Source organism: Myodes glareolus, chromosome 6, assembly GCF_982192425.1.
Source record: "Myodes glareolus chromosome 6, mMyoGla1.1, whole genome shotgun sequence".
Taxonomy (NCBI): domain Eukaryota; kingdom Metazoa; phylum Chordata; class Mammalia; order Rodentia; family Cricetidae; genus Myodes; species Myodes glareolus.
Genome location: NC_142031.1, coordinates 48943358 through 48955416, shown reverse-complemented (window position 1 = coordinate 48955416; position 12059 = coordinate 48943358). Strand labels below are relative to the sequence as shown.

At 42.8% G+C, this 12059-nt stretch overlaps 1 protein-coding gene across 4 annotated transcripts in view; it reads left to right on the top strand.

Annotated features, from left to right (window-relative positions):
- Akap8l (A-kinase anchoring protein 8 like) overlaps nt 1-12059 on the top strand; it is a 34556-nt gene that overhangs the window by 1077 nt on the left and 21420 nt on the right. For all 4 annotated transcript variants that reach the window (XM_048439951.1, XM_048439950.1, XM_048439949.2 and 1 more), the window contains exon 2: nt 7141-7215. In XM_048439951.1, the coding sequence (XP_048295908.1) occupies nt 7141-7215 (75 nt within the window). The remainder of the gene's footprint in view (nt 1-7140; nt 7216-12059) is intronic.

Sequence of the window (12059 nt, the reverse complement as noted above, 5' to 3'; positions counted from 1 at the left end):
CTGTCAATCATTCCTGGGTAAGTTGCCAAGGCTGCCTGGGTATGCCTTAGCAGTGACCAATGAAACTTATCAGTCAGCGCCTTAAAGCCGTAGACAGCGCCTCACACTTTGCTGGAGGTATTTCAGGCTTGAACTTATGTGGTTGCTGGGTAAACCACATTCTGCTAGGAATATTCAAGGCTTTGAATGAACCTAAGTAACGGGCTTCTGTATAGGCCCCTTATGCTAGTCCTTGGTTAAGAGCTCGCCAAGAACCTTGGGTTTTCTAACGACTGTCCCCTAGGCCAGTGGTTCTCAATCAGGGTGAGTCTGCCTGCCTCCCACCTCCCAGAGGGACATTTGACAATGTCTACAGTCCTGTTTTGTTGTCTCATCTTAGCGTGTGGAGGGGGCTGGTATGCAGTGCTACTGACATCTAGTGGATAAAGAGTAGGGCTGCTGCTCTGTGTCTTGAAGTGCTTAGTGTGGCTTCCACCACTTTTTGTAGGAGTGTTGGGCAGTTTTGCAACGATATTGGAAAGGAAAATCATTAAGTAGAACTAATGCTTAATGTCTCTAGAATTAAGATGTAATTCTCTTCACCAGGTCTGTCCAAGACTTGAAAATAGTTCTGCATTTAGAAGCAGGGCTATTGAAGAACAAGAGGATGAATGATTGTGTCTTATGGGATAGCTTGATAATGGAGCATTTGTTTTTACGGATGAGGAAACCGGATTAGTTCACTAATGGTGAAGTTTGAATTTCAGCTTCAGGTCTTGTAGGCTGTAATCCTGGGTTTTGTGGGCATTGAAGTAGCCAAGCTAATGAGATAATGGTTAGTTTCCCTTTCCTCTGGCTAAACTAAAAAGCCAGCTGTAAGTTTATACTATGGTTCTTTCCCTTTAAAGACGCTAAAAAGCCAGCTGTAAGTTTATACTATGGTTCTTTCCCTTTAAAGACGCTAACCAGGAAGCTGGTCTTTGTGGTAGTCTTAGAATCTCAGCACCTGAGAGTTAGGAATATAAGTTCAAGACTTGCCTGGGTGACATTAGCTGTTTCAAAAAACAAAACCCAAAAAAAGGTTACTAAATTCAAAGACATTTTAAGACACTTTTGTTAAGAGTCCTACATTATAGCTTGGACTGACTTCCCATCTTAAAATGAGCCCAGGCTGGCCTTGAACTCACAACCATTCTCCTGCCTCATCTTCTTTTGTGTTGGATTAAGTCACTTTAATGGAACTTAGAGACTAAGTCCTGGAAACTTTGAAGCATATGTCACTGTTATATACCTATATTTGGGTATGTGCACATGTGTGTGGATGTCCATAGAAGCCAGAAGGTGTCAGATCCTCTGGAGTTGAAGTTACAGGTGGTATTGAGCCAATATGCTGGTGCTGGGAACCAAGCTCAGTTCTCTGCAAGAGCAGTGCATTCAGCTTTGGAACCCATCTGTAGTATGAAATGGGAAGGATGGGAACAGGAGAAAAACTGCAGGAAAAAAAACCTAGAATCAGGCCTTCAAATGTCTTCTGTAGACTGGTCTTTTTATAGAATACTTATCTCACAGCATAGCTGTGTTCATCACGCACAAGTACTGTAGCTGGTGGTTCTGGGCCAGGTTACACTTAGGGTGACAGTTGTCCCCACCTCCAGCATGACTCAGGCATGACTCAAGCTCCTGTATCTGGCAAATTAATTCTAGCTATGGTTGTTTGCCACATGGGTTGCTCTGTAGGGCCATGAGAAGAACCCTAACAATATGGCATCTGTTTTTCCTCAGACTAGAAATAATCCAAGAAAGAATATACCAGAAGTCACAAAAGTCAGTCATTTCTGCATGACTTAGTGATCACACCAGCTACCTCTGTTTCTCTGGAGTGGTGGTGGGGGAGACTACGTCATCTCAGGAAGGCAGAATCATTGCAGTTCATCTCATTGGTGGTTTATCAGCATCCTTCTCCACCTCTCTGTATTTGCAGCACTGGGGATGCAACCTCAGGGCCTTGTCTGCATGCCTGACAAGTACTCAATGTGTGTGTGTGTCTGTGTGTCTGTGTGTCTGTGTCTGTGTGTCTGAGTCTGTGTGTCTGTGTGTCTATTTGTCTGTCTGGTATCAGAGATAGGGGTTTGCCCCACCTATCAGTCCCTATCTTTAGAGGGTTTTTTGTTGTTGTTTTTGTTTTTTGTTTTTGTTTTTTTTGTTCATGGAGAAACTAAGACTCTCTTATGAGTAAACATAAACCCTTTGGGGACTGGAGAGATGGCTCAAAGGTTAAGAGCACTGGCTGCTGCTCTTCCAGAGGTCCTGAGTTCAATTCCCAACAACCACATGATGGCTCACAACCATCTATGAGATCTGGTGCCCTCTTTTGGCATGCAGGCAGTGCAGGCAAAACACTGTATACATAATAAATAAATAACTCTTTAAAAAAATAAATCATTTGCTCTGCAGTTTTCTTACTGAACTTAGAATGTGTGTCTGTCACTTTGTAGTGTTTCATTACAATTGCAGTATACTCATGCTTCTGTATCTGTGAGCTCTGTTTATGGGTTCAGTCCATAGAGGATTGAAAATATTTTGGGAAAGGTGTATCTCTACTATCTCTACTAACCATGTACAGACTGCTTGCCATTATGTATTAAATAATAAACAGTATGGCTTTATGTGTAATTTACATCATGTTAAGTCTTATAAGTAATTAAAGATAACTTAAAACATACAGTGGGCATTTTATTTTTTTTTTAAAAAATGTATTTAGCTTTATTTTATATGCATTGGTATAACAGTGTCAGATTCTCTGGAACTGGAGTTACATACAGTTGTGAGCTGCCGTGTGGGTCCTGGGAACTGAACCCAGGTCCTCCAGAACAGCCAATGCTCTTAACCACTGAGCTATCTCTCTAGTCCCTACAGTGGGCGTTTTATAAAAGGAACTTCAGCTTTTGTGAATTTTCTTTCTTTGAGTGAGAGAGCCTGTTCTGGAATAAGTCCCCAACAGATAACTGACAACTGTACTTAAATGTACTTAAACTTGTATGTGTCAAGCCTGGTAGCACAGGCTTGTAATTCGAACATCTACCAGGGTTACAGAGTGAATTTGAAGCCTGTCTGGACAACTAAGCAAACATATCTCAAAATGCAAAGCGAATTAAAAAGAGGACTGGAGATATAGTGCAGTGATAGAGTGCTTGCCTAGTAATCTGCCCACCACACCATCGTGCATGCCTGTAATTTCAGCATTTGGAAGTTGGAAACAGATTCAAGGCTTTGAGGTTATGTACCTACACCCTACTTAGCAAACCAAATCAGGGCTGGAGATATGGCTCAGTAGTAGAGTTCAGGTCCCTGAATTAGATAATCACCCCCGGGTGGGGGGAACACCTGAAAAGAAAGCACATTACATAGCTGGCTATGGTATTCTATACCTGTAGTACTAGCTATTATAGCTCAAGCAATGTAGTGAGACTGCAAAAAATTACCATATTTATGTAATATACATAAAGCCTGGGGGCATTTTTGTGGCAGTGTTGTTATAGTCATAAAAAAATTGGGTAGAATACATTATCCTTATTATTTTCTTTTTTTTTAAGATTTATTTATTTATTTGTTTATTTATACGTATCCTACCTGTAGGCCAGAAGAGGGCACCAGATCTCTTTATAGGTGGTTGTGAGTCACCATGTGGTTGCTGGGAATTGAACTCAGGACCTCTGGAAGAGCAGTCAGTGTGCTTAACCGCTGAGCCATCTCTCCAGCCCCTGATTATTTTCTATAGGTGAACTCCCCGTGAATATTTTTGTGTTTAGTGTGTGTATGTACACATATATGGACAGATGTGTGTACGTAAACCAGAGGTCAACTTTGGTGTCATTTTTCTAGTGCCAACTACCGTGCTTTTTGTTTTGTTTTGTTTTGTTTTTTGTTTTTGTTTTTCTTTTTTTGCGATCAATTGATCTATTGATGTATTGATAGCTGAGAGCCAGACGGGACTCAAACCCAGGTCCTCTGGTGGAGGAACGTTAGGCGCTCTTAACCTCTGAGCCATCTCGCCGGCTGCTTGGTTTTTTGTTTTTGTTTGTTTGTTTGTTTGTTTGTCTGTTTTTGTTTTTTGGGGGGGGTCTCATTAGCCTAGAACTTCCTGATTGCACTGAGCAAACTGGTCAGCAAGCCGAAGAATTCACCTGGTTGTCCTCCCCAGGGTACTGTCCCACCATCCCTTGGGTATATATCCCTGTGGGTATGGGGCTGATACTCAGGTCTCAATGCTTGGGCAGCAAACACTTTACTAACTGAGCTATTTCTCCAGCCTTGCTTTCAGTGACTTTGTTGTTTTGTTTATTTAAAGTTTTATTTTATTTATATGTACCTCTGTGCATTTATGTTTATATGTTTGTGTGAGTATATCAGATATGTGTATGAAGGTGCCCCTGGAGACCAAAAGAGGACATTAGATCCCTTGGAGCTGGCGTTAACAGAAGTGTGTGAGCTGCCTGATGTGGGTTTTGTAATATGACCCTTGTCCTCATGATTGAGCAGCAGTTTCTCTTAAATCCTCAGCCATCTGTCCAACTCATGTCTGTGCACCACTATATGAATGCCTGCCTCCCCCCCTTTTTTTGGGGGGGGTTTCAAGACAGGGTTTCTCTCTAACTTTTGGAGCCTGTCCTGGAACTAGCTCTTGTAGCCCAGGCTGGTCTTGCCTACCGAGTGCTGGGATTAAAGGCGTGCACCACCACTGCTCGGCATGAATGCCTGCTCTTAAGAGTGTGTCAAATCCATAAAACTATAGTTACTTATAATTGTGAGCCACCCCGTGGGTTTTTGGCTTAAACCCCTGTCCTCTGAAAGAACAGGCAGTACTCATAACCACTAAGCCATTTCTCCCATCATCCCCTCAACTCAGTGTTTTGTATAGACAGTTATTAAATCATCAGTACTTGAAATTTAAGCATCTTTGGAAGGCTCTGGACCCCTGGGGGAAAAAACTAATTGAACACAACCTCTTTTGGGAGAAGAGCAAAGAGTCAGTCTGTGTATTTGTGTTTTCTCCTTCCTCAAAGCCAGACTCTATTCCTTCCCTGGACAGTAAAGCTGAAACGGAGTCCGCAGTTTTCTTATTTGGAACCCTTGCACCTGGATGTATTTGGAATTCCAGCTTGAAAAAGCATGGTGTCTTCTCCTGGGGTCAGGGTGGTACCCTGTAATTAAATACACTGGGGACTAGGATATAGCTTAGTGATACATTGTTGACATACCAGAGACCTGGGATCATCCCGAGGACCACAAAGTATAAGCCTTATTAATTTTGCACCACATTCATAACAGTATCCATTCTTTCAGGTCCCATGTGCATTTGCTCACATTTGCAGAGGGTGCTTGCGTGTTCATGAAGTGTAGTCAGGTGATTTGTCTGACCTCATCCCTGTTGTTTCCTGCCTAGCTCTCCTCTGCCCTGTCACAGGCTAAAGCAGCTTCTCTGTTCGTTAACCAATAAAAGCAACACATGTACAGAAGGACTTCCCACACCACATCCCCAGTTCTGAGAATCCTTGATTTGCAGAACTTTTTGGACTTGAAAAGGACATACCTTTTAAGAACTTTGGACAGGGAATGGGATCAGCATACTGGCTCTGATGAGGATGGCATGAGATGTAGCTAAAGCATCCACCAAGGAAGCACTTGCCCAGTGTTCATTGCTGGCTGTTGTTGCTATGGGTTTTTTTGGGGGGAGTAGTATCTCACTCTGTATTCCAGTGCCTTGAACTCATGGCAGTCTGCCTCAGCCTCATAAGTGCTGGTTCTTAGACTGCAAACCTTCTACTGAACAACTATATAGGAATTTGTACCCAGATGGATGGTATTTAGCATATGTTTTTGTTGGAAATGTTGTTTTTGTTGAAAACACTATCATTAATTTTGAGTTATGGGCTTAGTGATTCTTAAATCATTATTTCAACACTAAGTGTGAAAAGATATACAGGATATTAGACAAGACCTCCCTATTTAAATTAGGCATGCCTAGAACTCACAATCCTCCTGCCTCTGCTTTCCCAGAGTATAGGGTTGCAGGTGTACATGTGTGGCTTCATAGTGACTGCTGCAGAGTGGGTCAGTATCCGAGTGTCCCTTATCCAAATACTTAGGACCTAAAGTACTTTCAGATTTTTTTTTATTTTGAAATATCCCTAATGATGCCTTGGGTAGGGCCCAAGACTAAACAGTAAATTATTTATATGTCACATGCACCTTGTACACATAACCTGAGGGTTTTTATTTTGGTTAGTTTTATTTTTGAAACAGAGTCTCACTGTGTAGCCCTGACTGACTTGGAACTTTCATGTAGACCAGTGGCCTTGAACTATAAAAGATCTCTGTCACTAAAAAGAATTCATCACTCTATCCTCAGTCTCCAGAGTAATGAGTTCAAGATCAGCTCAGAGTGCATACAGAGATCTGTCTTTAAAAAACTAGGGGATGCCAGGTGGTGATAGTGCATGCCTTTAATCCCAGCACTCAGGAGGTAGAGGTAGGCAGATCTCTGTAAGTTCAAGGCCAGCCTGGAGGTTTATGCTTGTAATACCTAGTGCCTAGGAGACTGAAACAGAGGAAATATGAGACAAGTCTGGGCTACAGAGCGAAACCTATCTCAAAAAATAAAATAGCCAGGCAAGGAGACAAGATTTTTTGACATTAACATAATTTTAAAACTAACCCCGCTTTTGTTTGAAATGAAAGTAACTGAATGATAATTTGGGTACTCATTGACCACAATAGGCTAGTAACTTAAAATGTTTATACTTTTTATGTAGTACTTGTAGCAAGTTAGACATGACTGTCTTTCCATTGGTTGTGTTCAGAGGTTTACTTAAAGTATGGAATCTTGCTGGACAGTGGTGGCGCACGCCTTTAATCCCAACACTCAGGAGGCAGAGGCAGGTGAATCTCTGTGAGTTTGAGGCCAGCCTGGTCTGCAGAGTGAGTTTCAGGACAGGCTCCAAATCTACACAGAGAGACTCTATCTGGAATCTACAGGTTTTAGAAGCTTCTCAGCTGAAGGGCGACCTATCTGCTAGTCTCTATTGAAATGAAATGTTGTCTTAGTTGCTTTGCTGTGGCTGGTTTGGGGAAATTAACCACCTTGTGCATATGTTTATTTAGGTTTTGTCCAGGGATCCGAAACCACTTTGCAGTCCACATACTCTGACTCCAGCGCCCAACCCACCTGTGATTATGGTAAGTGTGTCCCTGGTGGGAACCAGAGTGTTCTGCCTTCTGCTTGGTTACTACTGACTTTGCTGTCACACTGTCTTGCTTAACTAAACCTAGACTGATAAATGGTACTATAGTCCATTTGAATAGCTTGTGCTTCTTTGGGGGCAGTCTGTAAATGTAAATGTAAATCTGTGCTGCAGTCAAATTGACTTTTTCACATTTTGTGAAAATAATACAGTTCTTGCCCAGCAAATCTTGAGGATCTGGGAAGAAGCCAACCAGAGCCCAGCAGTTTTTAACATTGGAACACATGACATTGTTCTTGATTTACAAAATAAAATTTGCAAAAAAAATAGTGCTTTAAGACGTTTATGATTTTTGTGTTGAGTACATTCAGAGCCATCTTCTTCTGAATGCAACTGAAAAAGTTGATGGAGCAGAGGCCACGCTGTTCTTTCAGCACCCCCAGGGTCTTGGCAGTAGCCTGTCATGGAAGAGCCTGACATGTCCTACTGTCTAGCTGCGTTTCAGAGATTACAGCTAGGCTAAGCCAGTGGACACACATTAAAGGGAATTTCCAATTGATAAATCAACTGTGAACAAACAGAAGTAGCCACCCAGGGAGTGCCGCAGGTGCTGCTCTGTTTCCAGTGCAGTCCAGAACTGAGAAAGCTGGTCTCTGGGGTTTGTTCCCTTCTTTCACAGTGTGGGTCCTACAGATATGTCTCACTGGCCTGTTTCCCTCGCTCCCTTTCCCTTTCTTTCCATTTGTCATGTGTATGTGCCACTGCATGCAGTTCTCTCCTTCTACTTCTATGTGACTTCCAGAATGAAACTCAGGTTAGTCTGCTGGATTGCCTCTATCCATTGAAAATCAATTGAAATCTATTACTATTACTGAAGTCTCTGTTCTCTTCCGGTCGCCTATTCTATGTTCATTATTGGGTAATATAAGTCTTGAAATCTGTAAGTCTTGAGTCCCATGGATTTGTACTTTTATTTTAACTTTTTGCCAGTTTTCTTTTTTAGATTTAATTGTGTTTATTTTATGTGTGTGGGTGTTTTGCCTACATGTGTGTCTGTGCACCATATGTGTGCAGTGCCCATGGAAGGAGGGCATCAGATTCTGTAGAAATGGACAGATGGTTATTAGTTACCATGTGGGTGCTGAGAGGGTCCTATATAAGAACAGCAAGGTTCTTAACTGCTGAGTTACTGCTTCAGATCCTGGATTTATTTTTTCTTTTCTTTTCTCTGATGTTTTTGTTCATGTTTTGAGGCAGGGGTTCAGGGTTCTCACCCTGTAGCCTGCTGGCATGGAACTCACAGAAGGATCCGCCTGCCTCTGCCTCCTGAGTGCTAGGATTAAAGGTCTGTGCCAACTTCCTTTTCTTTTTTATTGTTTGTTTTGTTTGGGGGTTTTTCAAGACAGGGTTTCTCTGTGTAACCCTGGCTGTCCTGGAATGTTTGTTTGTTTGTTTGTTTGTCGAGACAGGGTTTTGTCCCGCGCTACGGTCTCGCCAGCAAGAACGACGCGGGGCACTTAGGATACTTCTGCAGTAAAGCTTTAATGCCTCTTGAGAGGGAGAGCATCAGCTTCCAAAGCGGAGACCCCGAATGAGGGGAACCCAGCCCTTATAAAGGAAACAGTCCTCGCTTCTGACGTGTCACTCTTGGATTGGTCCACTGCCCATTATCCCAGATGATGCCTCGGGAGTAGGCAGGGACGCAGCGGTAGAGAGTTACAAAGCACGTGCGCTGGGATTAAAGGCGTGTGCTACATCACCTTGAACTCACAGAGATCTGCTTGTCTCTGCCTCCCAGGCATTGGGACCAAAGGCGTATACTACCACGCCTTGAGGTCACAGAGGTCAATCTCTACCTTTGTTCCTAGAAGCAATGGAGAATGTGGTCCGGCCCTCCACAGGGTTTCTCTATAGCTTTTGGAGCCTGTCCTAGAACTAGCTCTTGTTGACCAGGCTGGCCTAAAACTCACAGAGATCTGCCTGCCTCTGCCTCCCGAGTGCTGGGATTAAAGGCGTGTGCCACCACTGCGGTCTGTCCTGGAACTCTTATATAGACCAGGCTGGCTTCAAAGTCACAGACAATCACCTTGATCTGCCTCCTGAGTGCTGGGATTACAGACATTTGCCACACATCTGGCTGTTTTTTTTTTTAACACTTTTTAAAAAATTGTTAGTGTTGGAAAGATGGCTCAGTGTTTAAGAGTACTGCCTGCCCGTCCAAAGAGCCTGTGTTCAATTTCCAACAACCACACGGTGGCTCACAGTCATCTGTAATGTGTTCTGATGTCCTTTTCTGGCCTGCAGGCATACATGCAGGCAGAACCACTGTATATATAATAAATAAATCTTTAAAAAATGCTTATAATTTGCTTGCTTTTGTGCATAAAAATTTAAAATCATTGCATCATTTTTTTTATCAAAATAAATCCTGAAGAGATTTTTGTTTTGTTTTGATACAAGGTCTCACTATGTAACCCTATCTGGATTGGAACTTGATATATAGGCCAGACTGGCCTTAAACTCACAGATTTGCCTGATTCTGCCTAGTAATATTAAAGGCATTTTGTACCACCATTTTTAGTCATACATTGACTTTTTAATTAATTTCTTTTTATTTTTAAAATTTCATTTTTATGAATGTTTTACCTTCATTTATATTTGTGCATCACTTATGTGCCTGGTGCTCTTAGAAGCCAGGAGAGGACATTGATTCCCCTAGTACTGAAGTTACATCATAAATTCTGTGTTGATATCTACCCGTGTATTAGTTAGAATTCTTTAAAGGATCAGGACTAATTGATTGATTGATTGTGCGTGCGCGCATGTATGTGTGTGCGCGCGCGTGCTTGTGCTTGTGTGTGTGTACATATTAAAAAGGGGTTTATTAGAGTGGCTTATAGGCTGTGGTCCCAGCAGTCCAACAATGGCTGTCTCCTGTTGGAAATATCAGTAATTTGGTAGTGTCCACAAGACTGGATGTCTCAGCGGTCCTAATCTGGTACTGGAGTCCTGGAGGATTCCTAGGGAACTGCTGGTCTCCAGTCTGCACTGGACACCTGAGGAAGGTTCTCAAACCAGTGAAGGAGAGCCTCAGCAACAGGATAGATGAACTTGCCAGCGAGAGTGAGGGCAAGCAGGCAAAAAGTAAGTTTCCTTCTTCTATGTACTTTTATGTGGGCCACAAGGTGTGGCTCAGATTTAGGGTGGGTTCACACCTCAAATGATCCCGGCAAGAAAAATCCCTGAGAGGCTGCCCAGCTGCTTGGGTTTTAGTTGATTCCAGATGTCAAGTCCAGATGACAGCTGAACTTAGCCATCACAACCTGGTATCTCACTGTGCAGGTAGATTATAGTCTTTAATGTTATCCAGTAGAGCATGTTCACTTGGTCTATTAGTGTCTCTTACTGTGGTCCTCTCCTCTTTTTGAGACAGGATCTTGTTTTGTATCACCAGATGGCATAGAACTTTTGCCAATCCTCCCTACTGTCCTTCCTCACCTTAGTGCTGGGATTATAGGTGTAGAGGACCATACTCAACTTTTCTTTCTTTTAAAATTTCCTCTGCTAGCCAAGAGTAGTGGCACAAGCCTTTCATCAGCATTTGGGAAGCAGAGGTAGGCAGATCTCTGTAAGGTTCGAGGTCAGCATGGTGTACATAGCAGGGCAACCAGAGCTACATCGTGAGATTGTATCTCAAAAATAACTATGCTGGGTTGCATTGACATTTGCCATTAATCCCAGTATTGGGGAGGCAGGAGCAGGTGGATCTCCGAGTTTAAGGTCAGCTTGGTCTACAGAGCAATTTCCAGGACAACTAGGGCTACACAGAAACCCTGCCTCAAAAACCAATACATGCATTCATACGTACAGTTTCTTTTGTCAACCATGAACTCATTCCCTGTGGACAAAGTCAGTAGACATGCTTTTTCTGAAGAGGCAGGTCTTGTGGACACACATTCTAGGTTCAGATTTCTTTCTGACTCTACCTCCTGAAAATCCATCAGAAAGTTGCCTTCACTCCAGGTATAGCAAGTAGCATATAGTGAATGCTTGCCCAAAGGGACTCCTGTAGCCAATGTAGGCGTTAAACTTGTGATCCTTCTAAGTAAATGTGATTGTAGGCCTGTGCTTAACATCTGGTGGCAGTCCTGTCACGGGGGTCGTTTGTCTGTCTTTGAAATGTAAAGAAGTCGTCCACTGACTCACGCCCACTACCTTCCCTGTGCATCCTCGCTTGGTTTTGGTAGCTCCTTGGTAGCTAAACCCTTGATGACACTTATAGCCTGCCCCACAAACAGAGTCCAAATGTGTTTGTGCTTGCCTCCCAGACCTTCTACCTAAGAGCTGATGTCCACTGTTTCTGGTATTGTTAATCAATGGTGTGGCCAGGCTCTGATTCTCCTTGTGACTCTGCTGACCTTCTTTCTTGCCTGTGGACATGACTCCTGGGTCACTCTTCCTTTATAAGGTCTTTCTCTTCCGTTTGTTCTCTAAACAGCAAGCTGCATTCTAGTATGAACAACATTTAGGAGTTGGATTGCTCTGAGATACTTGCTGCACAGGTACAAGGTTTGGGTTTCCCCATCCCGAGAGGATGTTTGCTTTGTGAGCTCTCATGCCACAGATTATTAAATGTAGTAGTCTTCTAGAATTTCTTAGCTGGTCTTGAGCATCTTCCCATTTTGTTGTATACAGCCCAAATGCAGATGGTTTCCTGTTGTCGGGGGTTTCTGTCCAGTTCCCGCAGTCGTTAAGTCCCAAGAAATCACACAGAGGTCTACATTAGCTATAAACTGATTGGCCTAGTAGCTCAGACTTCTTATTAACTCTTATAACTTA